The 20,274-nt window shown below is 41.7% G+C and overlaps 2 protein-coding genes across 9 annotated transcripts in view; one reads left to right on the top strand and one right to left on the bottom strand.

Annotated features, from left to right (window-relative positions):
- Nucleotides 1-7,795, bottom strand: part of ABCA5 (ATP binding cassette subfamily A member 5) — a 134,225-nt gene extending 126,430 nt beyond the window's left edge. For 3 of the 8 annotated variants that reach the window (XM_021068103.1, XM_021068105.1, XM_021068108.1), the window contains exon 1: nucleotides 7,676-7,790. The gene's annotated coding sequence lies outside the window, so the exon portion shown is untranslated. The other 5 variants (XM_021068109.1, XM_021068111.1, XM_021068112.1 and 2 more) reach the window with 3 other exon arrangements.
- The window catches only part of MAP2K6 (mitogen-activated protein kinase kinase 6), a 127,173-nt gene continuing 114,768 nt past the window's right edge, over nucleotides 7,870-20,274 (top strand). Inside the window, exon 1 of the mRNA XM_013980816.2 lies at nucleotides 7,870-8,161. Within this exon, the coding sequence (XP_013836270.1) occupies nucleotides 8,146-8,161 (16 nt within the window). The 5' untranslated portion in view covers nucleotides 7,870-8,145. The remainder of the gene's footprint in view (nucleotides 8,162-20,274) is intronic.

Below are 20,274 nucleotides of genomic sequence, written 5' to 3'. Positions count from 1 at the left end.
CAGCTGTACACAATACATAAGAGAATGTGTGTAGCTGTGTTCCAATAAAACTTTATTTACAATAACAGTGAGCCAATGGATTTGAAGCAAGGGCCATAATTTTTCAACCCCCATTGTAAAGAAATCCTCTAAAAAAAAAATAAATAAATAAAAATAAAAAATAAAGGCGTTCCCGTTGTGGCTCAAGCAGCTTAGGAACCCAACACGGCGTCCATGAGGATGCAGGTTCCGATCCCTGGCCTCACTCAGTGGGTTCAGGATCTGGCATTGCCACAAGCTGCGGTGTAGGTCTCAAATGCAGCTAGGATCTGGTGTTGCGGTGGCTGTGGTGCAGGCTGGCAGCTGCAGCTCTGATTTGACCCCTAGGCTGGGACTTTCCATAATGCTGCAGGTGTGGTTGTAAAAAGAAAAAAAAAATTTAAATAAATGAAAAAGAAATTCTCCCAGCTCTCTCTATAATAATATTCAACATATCCCTCTTGTGTCACTAAGGCATGCATCAATCGCCCTTGACCTCTTTGTAATATATCACCTTGGACAATTCGAAATGGCAGCTATGACAAGATTGTTCATGAAGGCGCAGTGCAAACACGAAGTTCTGGAGGTAGCCTCTCTGCAAGAAGTTGCAAAATGAGGTATCTGGGGGTACGGGTGGCCAAAGTACAACTCTTTTTGAATCACCCTGTATAATACAAATCAGTAATTAATGAAATAGGGAATGGACTAGGAGTGTTGCAAAGGAGTTCCAAATTTAAGTGGAACTTAATCTGTACCTTGTAGAGCACAATCATTTATTTGACTTTCTGTAGAGCTCTGGCTTCTTCAAACTTTCAGAAGCCAGCCACGGCAGGACCAGTGAGTGCTGTATGAGAGAAAGAAAGGTATATGCCCACACATACACATGCATAAACATGTCTGTGTACACACACGTATACATACACAACCAACCTTGGATGGAACATATTAAGAAAAATAATTCCAGAAAGTTCCAAAAAGCAAAACTTGAATTGGCCAAACACCCCAGCAATTATTTACATAACATTTACATTGTATATACAACTGTTTACATAGCATTTACATCATATTGGTATTATAAGTAATCTAGAGATGATTTAAAGTATATGGGAGGATGTGCACAGGTTATACCCAAGTACTATGCCATTTAATAGAAGGGACTTGGGCATCAGAGGACTTGGGTGTCTGTGGTGGGATGGGGCAAGGGACGGCGTGCTAGAAACAATCCCTTGTGGATAGCAAAGGATGAATGGATGCATACATTAGGTTAGCCAATATTCCAATTTCAACAGGGGTTGACATTTTTTTTCATTCCCTATATTACTTACATCTAATGATTTGAAATAGTTCACCACCTGCCAGTGCTTTTAACACACCATACAGATGATTACTAGTACCCTTATAGGGTAAACGCTGGGCTGAAACCATTTCTATTTTTGCTTTCCTAGAACCTGCATTTTTTTTGTCAGTCAACTCATGCTAATATGTCCAGCCAAGCATCAATATACTGTTTGGGGGCAAGGGTGAGTATCCTGCTGGAGCTCTACACAGTTCCTGATTGCTCACAAACAGAGAACATTCATTTTACATATTTTTTATTCAATGAGAATGTAATCCAACAAGGATTCTGGATAGTTGGTTGGCATTTCCATAAGATACATCAGACACTATTAATTTTATTTATTTATTTATTTTGCTTCCCAGGGCCACACCTGTGGCATATGGAGGTTCCCAGGCTAGGGGGTCCAATCGGAGCTTCAGCTGCTGGCCTACACCACAGCTATAGCAATGCAGGATCCGGGCTGCGTCTGCAGCCTAACACCACAGCTCTCCGCAACACCAGGTCCTTAACCCACTGAGCGAGGACAGGGATTGAACCAGCAACCTCATGGTTCCTAGTCAGATTTGTTTCTGCTGCGCCATGACAGGAACTTCAGACACTATTAACTTTAAAGGCTGTTGATATGACTTGAAAATCTAGAATCTTAAAAGAAGTTTTTTTTTTCTTCTTTTTTTCTTTTTTTTCGGCCTCGCCAGGCCAAGGACTGAACTTGAGTCACAGTAGTGATCCAAGCCACAGCAGTGCCAATTCTGGATCCTTTAACCACTAGGCCACCAGGAAACTCCTTAACAGAAGTCTTAGTAAAACATTTTTTAGATAATTAGATATCATAGTTAAATAAAAATTCTTCTTCTAAGCAAATCCCTAACAAAGAACTGTAAGACAAGCTAATTAACCTGTTTTAGATGAATTCATTTACCAGGTAAATCCATCCGTCAGATAAACAGGTATTGATTGAGTACATATCACGTGCAGGGTACATGGTAAAGCTGGGGCTACACAATGAATAGGAAAGTGTCCCTGCCCAGGCTTAGATTCAAGGGCCAAATACAGATGAGCAAGGAGGTCTGCCCAAGGGAGTGGGTTAGAAATGTGCAGGAAACAAGGGATTTAGCAGAAGAGATAAGATTTGTGCTCAAGTAATATTACTGGAAGATAATACTGGATAGACGGCTCAGAAGAGCTAATGGACGCCTCTGGAATGAAAGGGGAGGGATGTTCTTTGACAAGACGGAAGGACATGACCCAGGACAACCTCATGGCAGAGACGACCCTGAACCTTTGATGAAAGGTACCACTTGCAAAAATGAAGAAGTAGGTGGGGGCCAGAGAAAGGTTAAGACAGAGAATAGCACAAGTTAACATACAGAAATGGTAACATGTAAACTCAGATAAGTCATCCTGTTTTGACCAGACTGCAAAACGAAGGAGACAGAGAAGGTGAGTGAGAGATAAGGCTGAAAAGGTATAGTTGCACCATATTGGGGAGGACACTGGAAGACAAAGCGAATCTATTTTGGGATTTCTAAAATTTCTATCAGTATTCATAATTCACTGCGATATTTTGATATAGTAAAAAATGTACTTAAAGATACTGTATAATCACAACTCATCATCCAGTCCCCAAACCAATCCCCTATGAGCTTCTACCCAACATCCTTCATTATACATAATAAACCTATTTATACCATACTTTTCTAAAAACTGGGAAAGCAGATTATTCAGACTGGAACTATTAGCTTTACCCCTGGTGCCTTCCTTTCTCTTGTTCCTGATACCTAGTGGACACTGTTGCAAAACATTCATAAATGTCACCTCCAGATGAGTATTGCTACTTGGGAGGCAATATTTCAAGCTGTACTTTGAATATTTCTTGTCTCATCTCTTAAGTGATATTGCTATGGTGGTCGCTGGCTAGAGCAGGGGTCCAGGAACCCTTCTAATTCCTGAATAGAAAGATATTTTAGCCAATGGGAAAGACAGAATGTGTGATCATGAGCGTCTTTCTCTTTTTAAATCGTTAGCGGTTTTAATCAGACATGTGAGCTGGGTTTAGAAGTATGAAAATTGTTGCTCAGTGGTTAACGAATCCGACTAGGAACCATGAGGTTGCGGGTTCGGTCCCTGCCCTTGCTCAGTGGGTTAACGATCCAGCGTTGCCGTGAGCTGTGGTGTAGGTTGCAGATGTGGCTCGGATCCCGTGTTGCTGTGGCTCTGGCGTAGGCCAGTGTCTACAGCTCCGATTGGACCCCTAGCCTGGGAACCTCCATATGCCGCTGAGCGGCCCAAGAAATAGCAACAACAACAACAACAAAATAAGTATGAAAATGTTAAAACTAGGAGGGGCCTTGGTCTGACCCTCATTTGAGTGGAACAGAAAGAGGTGCAGAAAGGTGAAGTGACTTGCCTTAGAAGACAGAGCAATGTTTTTCTACGGTCAGGACTAGAACTCACAGCTCCCAGATTCTAGTGTTTTCTTACATCACAAGTTGCACCTTTCCAAATCTCATTAGCTTTAAATTCACCTAAAAAGTAGGACATAGGTAACTTCTCATCTACTTAGCAGGGTTTCTCAAGTGCAGTACTACTGTCTTTTGGACCAGATAATTCTTTGTTGTGGGAGGCTTCCCGTGTCCTGCAGTGTAATTGCCAGCATCCCTGACCTCTATTCGCTAGCTGCCAGGATCACCACCCTCACCCCCTGGGTTGCAATAACCCAAAATATCTCCAGACGTTGTCAAATGTTCCTGGGGGAAGATGACACTCTACCTCCACCATCCACCTTCTCCACCCCACATAAACCTCGACAGTAATTCCCCAAGAGCCAGTCTGATCTAACCTAAGGGCATCTTTCCAAGAATCTCCTACTTCTAACCGGACAGCAAAGGGCTCATTCCAGGTGGTCCAGTTTCCCCTGCAGGTATTACCTCCATTGTGGAATCTAGTTATTCCAGGTGGTCATGGTCACAGGCCCTCTCCCACCGTTTCCATTCCCTATTTCAGCATGCATGTGAGTGCCTATTACATGCTAGATGCTGGGCACAGGTGCGGGGGGGTGGGGGGGTGGGTGGTGGTGGTGCAGAGATTAGTCTCTGATCTTCAGCAGCTCAGTGTCTTGGAGGAGACACATACAAAACTGAACACCTGTCTGCCTTATGATGAAAGTTGGGAGAGAGCTGTGGGCAGGCTGCTATGGAATTAGGGAATATGCTCATTCACATGCAGGTGGCCGATAGGTGATGCATCACAGGAAGTGGCCAAAAGGAAGTGCCAGGTAAGCAGTCTTCAAAGACAAATCAGAAGGCACCAAGAAGAGAACAGGACAGGCCTGCCAGGCAGAGGGAGCAGTAAATCTAAAAAGAAGGAGGGAGAAATCCTGGCTTCTGGCTCTAGGATCAACACAGAGTGAGAATGAAGTTGTGGAGGAAGCAGGAACCAGGTCTTGAGGAGCCAATTATACTGCACACACACATATGGCACCCATCTTTGTCTCCCCCCCGTTCGTTTGCACCCATGGCAAGGGGAAGTTCCCGGGCCAGGGATCACACCTGTGCCACAGCAGTGACAATGCCAGATCCTTCCCACTAGGCCACCAGGGAACTCCTGCCATTGATCTTGAAGGTAACTAGATGCCGAGGGGAGAGCACATCCAACCTGCATTTTAGAAAGATTTGAAGTACAAAAAATTTCAAAGATGAGGGGTTCAAAGGAGGAGCCCAGGTCACCTCAAGATAAACACCTGATGTGCCACCTAATAAAAGAACAATCATGCCATATCTGGCTCTTGCCAAGCCTGCCATGGGAGAAATAATCTTCGGTAGGAGCCTTGCCACAAACTGGCAAGAAGAGGGAAAGGTTCACAACTGTGCCTCTTCTTCCACCCAGGAATGAGGCAGAAGGAACCTTTTACTATCAAGGCAAGAAGAACTTTTTCTTTAGGAATCTAAGATTTCACAGAGCGGTTGAGCTTCCTGGGGAAATGTGAAATATATTTTTCCCAGAAAGAAAAAGGATAAAAGTTACAATTTTTAAATATAGGATTTGGCCAATTTATGGATCAAAGGTGTTTTGCATAGGTGTGTATACAGTGGCTCTGAGACCTATCATTGTTTCTACGGGAATATGAATGACAGACTAACTTTCAGGACACAATCCATTTGCCAGATGTGCACTGTGCATGCCCATGCAGACAAAGTACAAGCATCATGACAGCAGCAAAATGCACCAGACAAGATGTGATTAGAGCCCTTCCATAAAGATGGGAGCCTGGGACAATTGAAGAGTGATGCTGCTGACCACATAAAATGCAAATTGGAGTGAGTTCTAGGTGACTGTTTGGTTCTGCCTGGGCTAAGTGAGTCCCTGAGCAGCTGCTGTAGCTATCCCAGGGCCTGGCCCATAGCAGGTGCTCCATCAATGTTTAAAAAGGTAAACTGGATGCACGGAAATGGATCTCCATGCCCACATGTCTCCTGCTTAAATGAGACTTAAGGGGGAAAAAAATGTTATTTCAGTGAGGCTGAGATGGTGTGTGTAAGAAAGGGAGGAACAGACAGCATGGATTTGCCGAGGACAGTGAAAGAAAGTCAATTAGTAAGTCTTTGCATCTATGCTCCTGGGATTGAGATCCCTTCCTCTTAGAGGCAGAAGCTAATATGAACATGAGTGACCTTGATTAATTCTCATTAATGACAGCAGAGGGGATCAACTTAAGTAAATTAAGATTAGCTCCATGACCTATTGCATATTTGTTTGAATAGCTGATTTGCTGACTTGCAGCTGAAGCATGGTGGCCTTCTTCCCTCTGATTCATCCATTACTCAGAAGGCCCTGGCTTCTTAGAATTCTTGACAAAATTCTAACAGTTTTCATCAGCAGCCATCAAATATAGCTGATCCTTCTTTCCAGTGCCTCTTTTTGCCTTTCACTACTGACCTGACCTATCTCTAAGCCTCTCCTGGTTTCAACCCACCTTGATTGCTGAGGACAAATTTACCTTCTTGAAAACCTGGGGAGTTCCCATTGTGGCTTAGCAGTAACAAACCCAACTAATATCCATGAGGATGCGGGTTTGATCCCTGGCCCTGCTCAGTGGGTTAAGGACCCAGCGTCGCCATGAGCTGTGGTGTAGGTTGCAGACATGGCTCAGATCCCGCATTGCTGTGGCTGTGCGGTAGGCCAGCAGCTGCAGCTCTGATTCGACCCCTAGCCTGGGAACCTCCGTATACCACGAGTGCGGCCCTAAAAAAGCAAAAACAAAAAACAAAAAAACAAAACCAAGGCCTGGATTCAGTTATACTCCTTTTCAAAGCCCTTTTACCATGTCCCAAGTACCTGCAGAATAAAGTCCAAACCTCTGGCCTGACTTTAAGGCCTTGTGCAGTCCACTCTGAATGCAAGGCAGCCTGGTGGCATCCTTGTGTGGGAAACAGGCTGTCTTCAGACTCCCACTGGGCTTGTTCACACCTCCGCAGCCTCACACCCTCAATTCCTCCCTCCTTACCTTAAAAGCACATTTCTGAGTCTGGTCTAATCAGTGATGTAGAAGTCCATGCTCATATCAGCCCAGGTCCCTTCACTCCTGTCTGTTCCCTGCATGGAACAGTCTATGCCTCTCTAGCTTCCCTGAGAAGGGGTGACCCTGTTTTCCACCAGGACGCTTGTCCAGCCCCTAGCTGTGAGCAGTGCTAGATAAACAGATGACCCAAGGTCCTAGAAAGGTGCCTGGAACACCCAAGAAGCTTAACAAAAGTCTGTACATTTTGCTGAATACATTCAAGATATTTGATTTTATTAATTTAAAATAACCACCCACTTTCTCCCTGAGGCCAGGGACTTTCCTCCCCCCAGGTGAGAAAAAAACATCTAAACATTTTAACTCTGATAAAATTGGCTTTGACACACAAAGAGCAGAACTTCCTCTTTTAACCCTTCCAGAAATGAGAACTCCTCAATCTCCCCACCTCCACCCCGCCCCCATACTGAATTTCAGATGGCTCAAAAATAACCGACCTGGATCATTTCTTATTCAATAAAACTTTGCATTTTCTCTGCAGTTACCTCCACCCAGGCAAATCAGTACCAAATTCTCCATGCGAGAAAAAGATTTTTAAAAAATGGAGATGTCAGGGAAAAGCGTCTACAGGCAGCAGTCCAACAGGTGCTGCCCTGCAAGCACTTCAACACCGAAACAGACCTTCTGAGCGGGCCGAGTGCTTCTTAGCCAGCCTAGTATGTTTTTAGCTCCTGTTCCACGAGCTTTTCGACAACAAAAATGCCCGCTCCCCTTGGCCTTGCCCTTTTTCTCCCATCACTTACTACCGAGTGCGTGCCTGACTTGTTTATCTGGACGCAATCTTTGTCGCACCCAGTCATCTCGCTCAGCGACCCGCGCAACCACGTTTCCTTAAATCAGAGCCCGGGGGACTCTGCTCGGGAACTACATTTCCCAGCGGCCCCCGCGCCCTTCGCAGGAAGGACGTCTGCGCACTAAGATACTCAGTTCCAAGTTTGGAGCTTTTAGCTGCCAGCCCTGGCCCATCATGTAGCTGCAGCACAGCCTTCCCTAACGTTGCAACTGGGGGAAAAATCACTTTCCAGTCTGTTTTGCAAGGTGTGCATTTCCATCTTGATTCCCTGAAAGTCCATCTACTGCATCGGTCAAGAGAAACTCCACTTGCATGAAGATTGCACGCCTGCAGCTTGCATCTTTGTTGCAAAACTAGCTACAGAAGAGAAGCAAGGCAAAGTCTTTTGTGCTCCCCTCCCCCATCAAAGGAAAGGGGAAAATGTCTCAGTCGAAAGGTAAGAGTCTATTTGCATTACTTGCAAAAATGCAAAGGGTTGTGCATGCATTTATGAATGCATGGATGCAATTTTCGCCTGGCGATTGCATTTTTAAGTTTGAGGTTTTCCACAGCTCAGTTGCATTTCCTGTTTAGTATGTGTCTTTTTTTTGCAGACACAGAGAGTTCCTGTAAGGCAGGGCTTGCAGTTCAGCTGTGCATTGACGTTATTTGCATTCTTCTGCTAGGATTACTGAGCTCTTTTTGCCTTTTGCACAGTCAGGAGAGATAGAGCAGGTTGGTAGCGTCTAAATGTGCAATGCTTTATATAATTGTAAAATTCTTTGGTATGCACACAAATAATAGGTTCTTTTATGTGCAACAGGAATACAAACTTTTAAGAAGTCTGTAGATGAAGATGAAAGGTAAAACTCGAGTTAAACTAGTAGGAAATTAATGTAATCTTATATTCCTTTGGGAATGAACCGTCGCGGTGCCAGTATTTAGCTAAATTTCCATTGATAACGCTTTGAACATTAAGCAACTTTTGATTTTTAAAGGAAGTAAAGGTGAAGTGTGAATAAATAGCATATTACAAAAAAGCAGACCAGAAGTCTTTCTCTTCCGAGATTTTGCACTTTACACCAATTGCTTATTGGTTACGGGTATTTAGAAGCAGCAGCATGGATATTTTATGTCTTCCCATTTGGGAGATGCTTTGCATCTCGAGGGAAAATACTGGGAGAAAAACTGTACTTTTAAGCATTACACCAGCGTGGGGGGACTGGACTGTTTCATTAACAACCATAATGAAATCTTTAAAGTGTGTAATTGCATATATTTAATCAGCTATAATAGGTCAGAAGTTCAGGGTTATGATTGTTTTGTTTTTTCCTTAAAAAGTTTTTTTTACAAAGTTGTATTTTGCAGGCATAAAGTCACGCTGGGGAGGGGATTAAAAATATACAAATCTTGACATGGCCTTAGGGAGCTGAGGGAGTGTTGTCAGGTGTCCCTGGGACCGTACGTAAGTCACTTGTTTCAGAGCAAATCGTTATTGACCATAGAGAAAGCATATGCCCTGTGAGAAGGTATGGAAAGAAGAGGTGAGTTAGGCACTTAGGTGAGTTAGGCTACACAAGGCACTACATAAGTAAGACCTGGTGAAACCAAAGTGTCCCATAAGCTTTTTGCTACTTTTTGGGGAGTTGTTGCATCACTTTTTAGTTCTATCTGACGGAATCATACATCTCAGTCCAAGGACATAATGTATATTATTAAGAATTCAAAGTGGGGCTTTTCTTTTCTTTGGCTACTGGGGGAAAATGGAAATCCGAAAAGCTAAGAGTGTGGAAGTACCTAGGAATTGATATTATGACGTGCAGATATGTATTAATGTAGGGAAAACCTACCGTCTCCTGATTGAGCAGAGAAATAACAGCTTAGAAGGGGCATTCCATGCTTTGATGTATTGAAAAGATGGCATCGAGTTACTTTGCATTTGGTGTACACTGACTCGTTCATTCGTGTGTGTGTGTGTGTGTGTGTGTGTGTGTGTGTGTGTGTGTGTACAGGATTTGGGGACATGCAAAAATATTTCATAGGTAGTTGCTTCCTTCCAGGACTTTACCATGTGGTTGGTGAAGGAGAGAGCATGTATACATACCCTTGTGATACGAGATAATTGCATAGATAGTGAAGTAAAATGGCACAGTTGGAATTTAGAGATGGACGTGATCTCTCTAGGAGATGGGAAGGTGGTGCTGTAGTGATCTGATCTTTGGACCTTAGGGTTTAAACTAAATCAGGTTTCTTTTTGCATTTTGGGGGGCTCCCTCCTAAGGTAGTTACTTCCTAACAGAGTAAGTTGGGAAGCTGAAAGAGATGTTAACGTAGCTCTCTTTTATTATGGGTGCCCCCATAATAGATCTGGTACTGGTCATTCTTCAAATTATTTCCCATTTATCCAAATAGTTTTCTTAATTGGGCCCCATTGGAAGATGGATCTGGTATGAATGTGGGATTCCTGTCCAAAAAGAAAGTTATTGATAGAAGAAAGTGGGTGATCATTTCAGAAGCGCCCAAAAGACTTTTGGCCTGGACTTTAAATATGGAATTGGCCTAATTCAGCCACGGTAATCTCAAAAGGCCAAGATGGGATTTTTTTGTTTTTGTGGGGTTTTTTTGTTTTGTTTTGTTTTGTTTTTGTTGCAGTACCAAACTTCTTTGTAATGCTGTAACCAAATGGAATGAAGGAAAAGTGAAAGGTGGCTACAACCTCATAGTATTGAAGAATTTAACAACATGTTCAATTCAAGGACCTTTACGAACTTTCTAGATCACTATAATTCGGTTTCACAGACCTCTAATTTAAGGCACAGCAGAGGCAAAAGAATTACAGACTCCCTGGGAGCTGGAAGGACTGGGTTACCTCTTTCCAGCCTTACCAGCAGTGAGATTCTGAGAAAGAATTTCTTAAAAAGAAATTTCGTTTTCCACAGTTGTAACTTTAGGTGGTATGCTTTTCAGCTTGTTTATATTAGCTGTCTGGGGTTGAGCTGACATTTTTCAAATATTAAAGTGGAAGAATGCCTTTTGAGGAAATCTGAAATGTAAGTTAACAGGAAGGGCACCCAGAAAGTGCTGGAATTCCTGCACTTTACAGGAAGACAGGCTACAGGAAAAATGTGTCATCTACATTCCCCTGGAGAGTAAAACTATTGTTATCAGCCATAATGATCTGAGGGGAGGGAGGGAACGAGGGAGAGAGGGCCGGCTGTCTGGCATCTCCCAGTTCACCTGAAAATATACAAAAAGTGTGACCCTGTGAAAAATGCACTTTTCCCTCTACTCACCTTAAAAAATATTACTTCATCTTAATTTAAGATGGTAATAGGTAAATCATGTCATGGGAACTGTATCTAAGGCATAATTCAAAAGCATGTAGAAGAGTGGTAGGCAAGGACTTAACCCTACTGTGGGTTCTTTGCTTCTGTAATTCATTCCACCCTGGGATACGAAATGTGTAAATTTCTCATTCTGCAAATTCCTTTGTTAGGTTGTACCAGAGAGACTTGTCATGCCTAGCCTGTAATCTGAGCCAGTATGCTTTATAACCTCGTACATCTCAGGACACAAAATCAGAATAGGTACCCTGGGTTTCCTGAGTTTGTTTTATATCAGGGGGGCATACATTACTTTATCACAGGCTGCAGGTCAGCTGCAGGGGCTTTCTGGGGGTCTCTTGGCGGTAAATTTGGCACTGGGGGAAAGGGTTGAGATTCTCATTCCTTTGTTTTTCACAGATTAATATCATTATAACTATTTTACATTGTTTTCAAGTCTGAAAGGTCTATAAGGAATATTTTTAAAAGTGAAAAAGTACATAAATAATACTTATTCCTTGTAGAAACATTTTAAGAATCACTAGTTACATTTTGCATATATACTCTTGGACTTTTTTTTTTCCATTTTAAATATGTGTAAATGAATACCTCTAAAATGTGTATAAAATTATCTAGTTACTTTTTGTTTCAGTTACCAATGCCATGAAATACTCCAAGCTGATATATTACATTAATGATATCTAATTCTAGTGTATTTATTTAAATAGCACATTAATGTTTAATAACTTTCAATATTATGAAAACAACATGATAATCATCCCAGTTCATACATAATTATGCATACTTCGACTAAATGCCAGGACACAAAACTACAGGCTATGTAATTGTTTTCCATGTCCCATTCTTTCCTTCACCTTTTAAAAATAGCTATTTAATTGCTACAGAAACAATTCAGACCCATTGAAAAAAATTCAAGCCAAAGAGAAATCCATAATAAGAAAACAAAAATCACTCAAAGTCACACCACCCACAGTTAATTACTAAACACTTTTTGGTGACTATCTTTCTGCATTTGTATATACATACATAAATTTGCATAGGTGTTCTTTTACACCCTATATATGATATTTTGCAACTTGCTTTGCTTTATACTTCGCCATATATCTTGGACATCTTTCCAGATTCATGCACATACAGCTACCTCATTCTTTTTAACAATTGCTCATTTTAATTTGTAAGAATGTAGCTGTTTAATCAATCTCAAATTGGACTTTCACATAGTTCCGTTTTTTTTTTTTTAACAGCTGTAAATAAAACGGAAAGGAATACCTTGAACACACATCTTTGCACATTGGTTCAGTTATCCTTTTAGGATGAATTCCTAGAAGTGGAAGTGAGAGCAGAGGGCATGGATATATTGCTCTCCAGAAAACCAACACTTATCCTTATTCTCACCAATAATGTTTGGAAGTGCCCATTCTTTCCTTTTAAGCATCCTGGTAAATATTGTCAAATAAGTTGCTCTTCACATGCTCAGCTTTCTTTCATCCTGGGTATAATAATTTGAAAAAGAAAATCTTTGCCAATTTGATAAAAAGTATTAATATTTTACTATTATTTGCATTTTTTAGTGATAAAGATTTTGAATTTTAATCTTTTGGACATTTGTGTTTCATGTGTGTGTTTCTTTTTTTCTTCATAAAATGTATCTTTAAAAATTTAATTTGGGGATCAGGGAGTCCCTATTGTGGCTAAATGGTTAACGAACCCAGCTAGCATCCATGAGGGCACAGGATCAATCCCTGGCCTCACTCCGTGGGTTAAGGATCTGGTGTTGCCATGAGCTGTTGTGTAGGTTGCAGACACGGTTCGGATCTCGAGTTGTTGTGGTTGTGGTGTAGGCTGGTGGCTACAGCTCTGATTCGACCCCTAGCCTGGGAACCTCCATATGCCGCGAGTGCCACCCTGAAAAGACAAAAAAATAAAATAAAATTAATTTGGGGATCAAATTATTTTTGAAGTTAGGTCAGAACATTCCAAGATGGCAGAGCTTAAGTAATCATGGTTGAAATTTGGGTTCAACTTTCATGCATTTAAACACTTAGTTCCCTGGTGAGTTCTGATTTTAATTTTAACCAAAATATATTAAGTAAATACATATTTTATAAACTCATTTTGTTATACTGTCTATAGCTATCCAGATCCATATGAAAATGATAAGGAAAATATAATGATTTGATTTAAATTCTATCTGCAATTTACTAACTTCTGGACATTCTGCAGTTTTAGTTATCTCTACAGGCAGAAATAGTTTTGCTTTGATTTCATTCTCACATAGCACCTGTTTGTGTTATGGGCATTGTTGAAGAATAAACCTTTTTTTTTTTTTAATTTTTGTCTTTTTAGGGCCACACCCTTGGCATATGGAGGTTCCCAGTTTAGGGGTCGAATCAGATCTGTAGCCGCTGTCCTATGCTGCAGCCACAGCAACACCAGATCTGAGCCACGTCTGTGACTTACACCACAGCTCACAGCAAAGCTGCGACCTACGCAGCTCATGGAAAAGCCAGATCCTTAACACACTAACAGGGATTGAACCTGCATCCTCATGGATACTAGTCTGATTCATTTCTGCTGAACCAAGATGGGAACTCCAAGCCTTTTTTCTTTTAAGGTTCATGTGCAATTCCTAATCATAAAAGGTGTTTTACTTTAGTTTACTAGATGTGTTAGAAGAATTTAGCAAGGATCCACTTTTTAAAAAAATTTTATTTCTTTTTGGTCACACCTGTGGCATGCAGAAGTTCCTGGCTAGGGATTGAACCCATGCCACAGAAGTGACCTTAGCCACAGCAGTGACCTGAGCCACAGCAGTGACAATGCCAGATCCTTAACCCTCTGAGCCACGAGGGAACTCCAGCAAGGATCCACTGATCATTTCACAAATTATATCAGGTCAGTCACACTTTGCACATTCTTCACATAATTTATACATCCGGATAGTAGAATTTAGAGCTATGAAAGGAGTTTTATAGTCTAATCATCTTATTTTACAAATGAGCAAAGTGAAGCTTTGAAGCAAGTGATTTGCCTGGAGAGCCATAGGTAGGACTCACGTTTTCTGATTCTCTTCCCCAATGTTCTTTTCACTAAACCACACACAAACACTAGTAAGCCACATTTATGAAATATTTTTTTTCAGAATCTTTAGTGTATTTCACATTTTTTGTTTTGTTTGTTTTTGTGGGGAGCGGCTGGCAAGGAGAGCTGACAGTACAATCAGCAGGGGTTCTTTTTTCTGTGCCCAAGAAATGGCAATACATGAATCATGGTGATGGAGCTTCTTACCAATTTTCTGCCAAAGGATGTTTTGCAAATGCTCTCATTTAAATTCCCAATGCCTACACTATACAGCTGCAAGTTTTAACCACTGTAATTGTTGTTTGCCTTTTATGGATGATCTTTGAAAGCGCCTGCTGGGTAGCTAACAGTTCTTCTTATGTATTTTTGCATCCTTGCCTTTTTCATTTAGCACTGTACTTGTAAATAGTAGGTGCTCAATAAATGTCTGACAATGAAAGTATTTTTCATCCATGGGGGTCTCTATCATATTTTCCCACATTTCATTAAAGTTTTGGGATAATTTAATTACACTGCATTTCTTCCTGGGCTTCCTTCCTTGCATTCATAGTCCCATTATATCTTTGCTTGATTATTTGGAATTTGCAAGGACAGTATAAAAAGCAGCCTATACTGGCTGAAGAAGTGTCATTTCTCCTACCCAGGCCCTCTAAAGGTTGTATGATCCTTGGCTAACTTTTTAAAATATGCAGAACTAAGATGAATTGTTTGAAGAAACCAGCGGGATGGGATGGAAGGGAATTTCTTGGTTGTGTACTGGTTTTATAAGTTACCTCTGAACTTGAGACTCTGAAGTGTTGTCAGAGATCATCTGAAACTTTTTAACAGGTGGATGCCCTATGACAAACGAGGAACTCTGCAGGGATAACCCCCAATGGAACAATGTTCCACTTCCTCCTCGACCATCACCACCGTCTCTGCCTCCCCTTTTCCGTTCTCAGTTTTCTTTCCCACTCTGCTTCCTCAGATGGTCTTTCTTCCCTGAGCTGGTCCATGGGACATGGTTCTTAAAACCCCCTCTCTCTACATTGACAGGATATTCAGATCATAACCTACACACATGAAGTCTATCACACATCATCATAATTTAGTCTGCTTGGTTCTAAGTTGAAGCATTAAATAAGCACGTACTTATTTTCTAGTCTGTATATCCCTCCTTAGGTTGAATTGGAATCTGCCTTGTGTTTTTTAAGAGACCAAGGCTATAGATCTCGATGCCCATCACAAGCCACCCCCAGATACCCATCATCATCATCACCAGCATCATTGCCTATATTTATGTCAGTCACTTCAGATATCATGCTTTGAACATAAAGCCTATGGGGCCAGATACAGTTATCATTAATTGACAACTGATGAAACTAAGGTTCAGGTCAGTTAAGTAACGTCACCTGGCTGGACAGCCAGCAAGCAGCCCAGGCAGGATGTAAGGCCAGGCTTGTCTGGACATGGGGCCCAAGCTTATAACCAGGGGCCAGCAAATTACAGCCTGGGGGCCAAATCCAGCCCCACCTGTTTTTTTTTTTTTTCTTCTTTTATCTTTTTTATGGCCGCCCCATGGCATATGGAGTTCCCTGGCCAGGGATCAGATCTGGGCTGTAGTTGTGACCTACACTGCAGCTGTGGCAAAACTGGATCCTTAACCCACTGTGCCGGCCGGGGATCGAATCTGCCTCCCAGAACTCCAGAGACACCGCTGATCCCTTTGCACCACAGCGGGAACTCCCAGCCCCACCTGTTTTTAAGTACAGTCTGTGAGCTAAAATGGCTTGTACATTTCCAAGTTATTGGGAAAAGAATAACATTTCCTGATACAGGAAAATTATATAAAATTCAGTCAGTGTCTGCAAATAAAGTTTTATTGGAACACGGCTATGCTCATTCATTTATTTGTTGTCTTGGGCTGCTTCCCCACCATCCCCCACCTCACCCAGACATAGAGTCAGACAGTTGTGATGGAGACTGTGTGTACCACAAAACGAAAAATATTTATCCCCTGGCCTTTTTCGAAAAACATTTGCCGACCTTGCCCTTTGTGGCTTTCCTCAATCAAGTAATGAATCCTGTTCCATATTGCATTCCTCTTCAGCTTTAATTGGAAGTTGTTAACCTGGATAACTACTCACCCGTGACTCCACCAGTGACCTCTGGGGCCCAGCCCACAGGAAACGTCTGAGTGGTGTTTCTCCTGGTTGTGAGATATGTCGGCCATTGCTCATTTCCGCCCGGCAAAGCTACCCGTCTCCTTTAGCCCATCCTGGGGTCCTTTCCCTTCAGCTGCCCTCTTCCTGTTTGCTTTACAAGTCTTCTCCTTTCTTGTCTTTCTTTATCCTTTTCCTGGAGAAGCCGTTCATGAGTTCTGCCCCTGGTCCCTTCATCCAGCCCTTTGTCATTCCACATTTTACTTAAAAAGCAGATAGACTAAAAAACGTCTCTCTCGTGGAACCACCATTGCCTGGCTTTGTTGATTGTTATCATGACCCAGTTCAGAGGTGCCATCATGCCTTGTGTCTGGAGTGAGGACAGACGCCTCTCTCCATCACAAGGTCACTTCCGTCTCACCCAGACAGAGTTCAGGTCATTGTCTTCTACAAAGGTTAGAGCCATTTTCTCACATTAACTCCTCCAACCCTGGGTAGAGTTTTCTTTTGGGTATGAGTATCCTTTTGCGTTCAGAGTCATTGCTATTGTGGGAAGTGTGTATTTAGCAGGGAAGGTCCTTGTGGAGGTTCTCCAGATGGTGGGGATGGAGGCTACATGAGGCCAGAGTGGCTTCAGGAGGATGAGCCAATTTGCTGACCTTTTCTAAAATGAGGTCAATTTAAGTGCCATACGAGGAAGTGCTATAATTTCTACCATCCTAAGATGGTAGCACCACTGTTGATTCTTTCTATATTCCAGATACTGCGCTTAGTGATGAACATGGATTAATTACCTTATTCATTCTTCATTAGGGCTTAATGAGGTGATGCCCAATTTTGTATATGAGCAAAGTGAGGCCAGAGGTGAAATATCAGGGATGGTAGTGGCAGAGCAGTAGCGTTAAATCAAGGTCTCTGTGATCCCAGAACCTGAGCAGGAGCCATTTTCTCACATTAACTCCTCCAACCTTGGGTAGACAGTTTTCTTTTGGGTATGAGTATCCTTTCGCGTTCAGAGTCGTTGCTATTGCAGGAAGTGTGTGTTTACTTGACTTGTTACTCCATAATAAATTTCTGAACCCATGATCCAACAGTCCTGGTTGGAGATAGAGAACAATGAATGGAGGATATTATCTCCAAGAAGATAATATTCCATCGAGCATGTGTGCGCATGCACACACACACACACACACATAAACACGCAAGAATATTACTCAGCCATTAAAAAGAATGAAATAATGCCATTTACAGCAACATGAATGGACCTAGAGATTATCATACTACGCAAAGTAAGTAAGAAAGACAAAAGGCTAATACAATATGGTATCACTTAGATGTGGAATCTAAAATACAACACAAATCAACATATCTAAGAGACAAAAAGAGACTTACAGACATAGAGAACTTGTATTTGCCAAGGGAGAGAGGTGAGTGTTGGAGGGAAGGATTGAGAGTTTGGAATTAGCAAAGGCAAACTATTATATATAGGATTGATAAACAACAAGGCCCTACTGTATAGCACAGGGAACTACTGAATGCAATATCCTATGATAAAACTATAATGGAAAAGAATATGAAAAAAGATTTATGTATATACACACACATACATATATGTGTGTAACTGAGTCACTTTGCTCCTACAGCAGAAATTAACAGTGTAAATTAACTATATTTCAATAAAATTTAAAAAAAAGAAAAAGAAAACATGAGTGTATTCCATGGAGATGTGTGTATAGCAGGTCCAGTTATGGTAATTAGGAGGCGCTGACCTCTGTCTACCTATATATAGGTTCCTTTTAACCTGTTACTATTAAATTCTATGATTTAATAATCATAGAATACTGAGTCTGACTCATTCTCTGCATTAAGGTTGAATTCCAAGTACAAACTGCCCATTAGTTGAAGGAAGCTGGTTACAATTGGTCGTCTTTTTTTTTTTTTTATAATGATTTTTATTTTTCCATTATAGCTGATTTACAGTGTTCTGTCAATTTTCTGCTGCACAGCAAGGTGACCCAGCCACACATACATGTATACATTCTTTTTTCTCACATTATCATGCTCCATCACAAGTGATCAGACATACTTCCCAGTGCTACACAGCAGGGTCCCATTGCTTATCCATTCCAAAGCCTATGGTTTGGATCTATTAACCCCAAACTCCCATGCCCTCCCACTCCCTCCCCTTCCCTCTTGGAAACCACAGGTCTGTTCTCCATGTCCATGATTTTCTCTTCTGAGGAAGGGTTCATTTGTGCCCTATATTAGATTCCAGATATAAGTGAAATCATAGGGTATTTGTCTTTCTCTTTCTGACTTATTTCACTTAGTATGAGGGTCTCTAGTTCCATCCATGTTGCTGCAAATGGCATTATTTTCTTCTCTTTTATAGCTGAGTAGTAGTCACAACTAGTCTTCTGATAGATACTGATGTGAAGTTTATGTTAAATTTCAGTAATGAATATTGATTCTATTAGCTGTCTTATAGTCTGTAACTAAGCAGATCTAAACTTTATGCGTTTCCCTATGCAGTCAAGATAAATGCTTTTAAAATAGTAGTGAAAACATGGCCAGTTTGGTACCATACCTAAGTAGAGCAATAAGGCATTTTGGCTTGGTGATTTCCTTTCTTCTTGGTTATTTCTATGTAAAGGTAACATGCGCAGTTTCCTTGAAATTGTGAATGAACCTGCATCTGTTTTCCTTTTACTGGATGGTGCAGAAGAAACTAGGATTACCTCTTTTGTGTGTGTAGTAGAAGAGGCAGAGGGGTTTGGGAATGAATTTTCTTTTAAACCAATGAATTCTCCCCGGGCTTTCTCTCCAGCCAAAGCAGAACAGCTGTACCTATGCTTCAGCTATTTCCTGTGATGCCAGCCTGGAGCCATGGGAAAAGATGGTCTGGATGTTGAATGACAGGTTATTTATTTCCCTCTCTAGCCTCCTCCTCCAATCCTGCGTGAGAGGGATGTGTTAGAGATAAGGGTAAGGCTGCAGAACCAGCGGGAACAGAATGGCAAAGAGTGTAGGAATTATTTTGGAGTGACTGTGTGGAGACAGCCTTTCTGCGATATTTGAAATCTTTATAAGCATAGTCTCCCTACTTTATTTCCTCCATCCTGCACCCCAGACGCCCTTCCCATTGAAAAAATAATAATAATCCCAAAGACCCCAAACACATCTAAAGAGAGAACTTGGATAAGGGGTCTGTCCAGATCAATTCCACAAGGACATTTTGGACTGATGATTATGCTTAAGCTACTGTGCTAGGCAGAACCAGGCAGGAATGGCTTCTGCTCTACTCTCCCGCTCTACTCTCACACGAGCTGTGAGCCTTGAAAAATCTACTTGACCTCTAGCTTCAGTTTCCTGACCTGCTAAATGGAGAGACTGACACTCATTCACAGGATTGTTATGAAAATTCAGGAAGGCGATGTATGTAATGCGCTCTGGCCAGGACTTGGCATTCATGTTGTTTTTTTTTTTTTTCCCCCAAGAAATATTTATTTATTGAGAGCCCTTCTGGATCTGAGGCATTGTGTTCTAGTAAGCCATCAACATAGATTTGCTTTACTCTTTTTTTTCCCTCTAGCCCTTAAGGAGCTTACTAGGAGATAAGATTGCACAGAAATGTACGGAATAAAAGCGAGAATCCTAGACAGGCTTGGAAGAGGTATTATGAGTTGGAAAGCCTCACAGAGGAGGGTGGGGGAGGATCAGGAGAGTCGTTACAGTGAGCACACGTGATTTCGGAGCTGATGAGGAAATGGTGAAGTAGATCCAAAGTAGATATGGAGGGAATCCCGTTGTGGCTCAGTGGTAACAAACCCAGCCAGGAACCATGAGGACGCAGGTTCAATCCCTGGCCTCACTCAGTGGGTTGAGGATCTGGCGTTGCTGTGAGCTGTGGTGTAGCCTGGCACTGCAGTTCCGATTTGACCCCTAGTCTGGGAACTTCCATGTGCTGCAGGTGAGGCCCTAAAAAAGCCAAAAAAAAAAAAAAA

Source organism: Sus scrofa, chromosome 12 (assembly GCF_000003025.6).
Source record: "Sus scrofa isolate TJ Tabasco breed Duroc chromosome 12, Sscrofa11.1, whole genome shotgun sequence".
Lineage (NCBI taxonomy): Eukaryota > Metazoa > Chordata > Mammalia > Artiodactyla > Suidae > Sus > Sus scrofa.
This window is presented reverse-complemented; position numbering and strand designations above follow the sequence as displayed.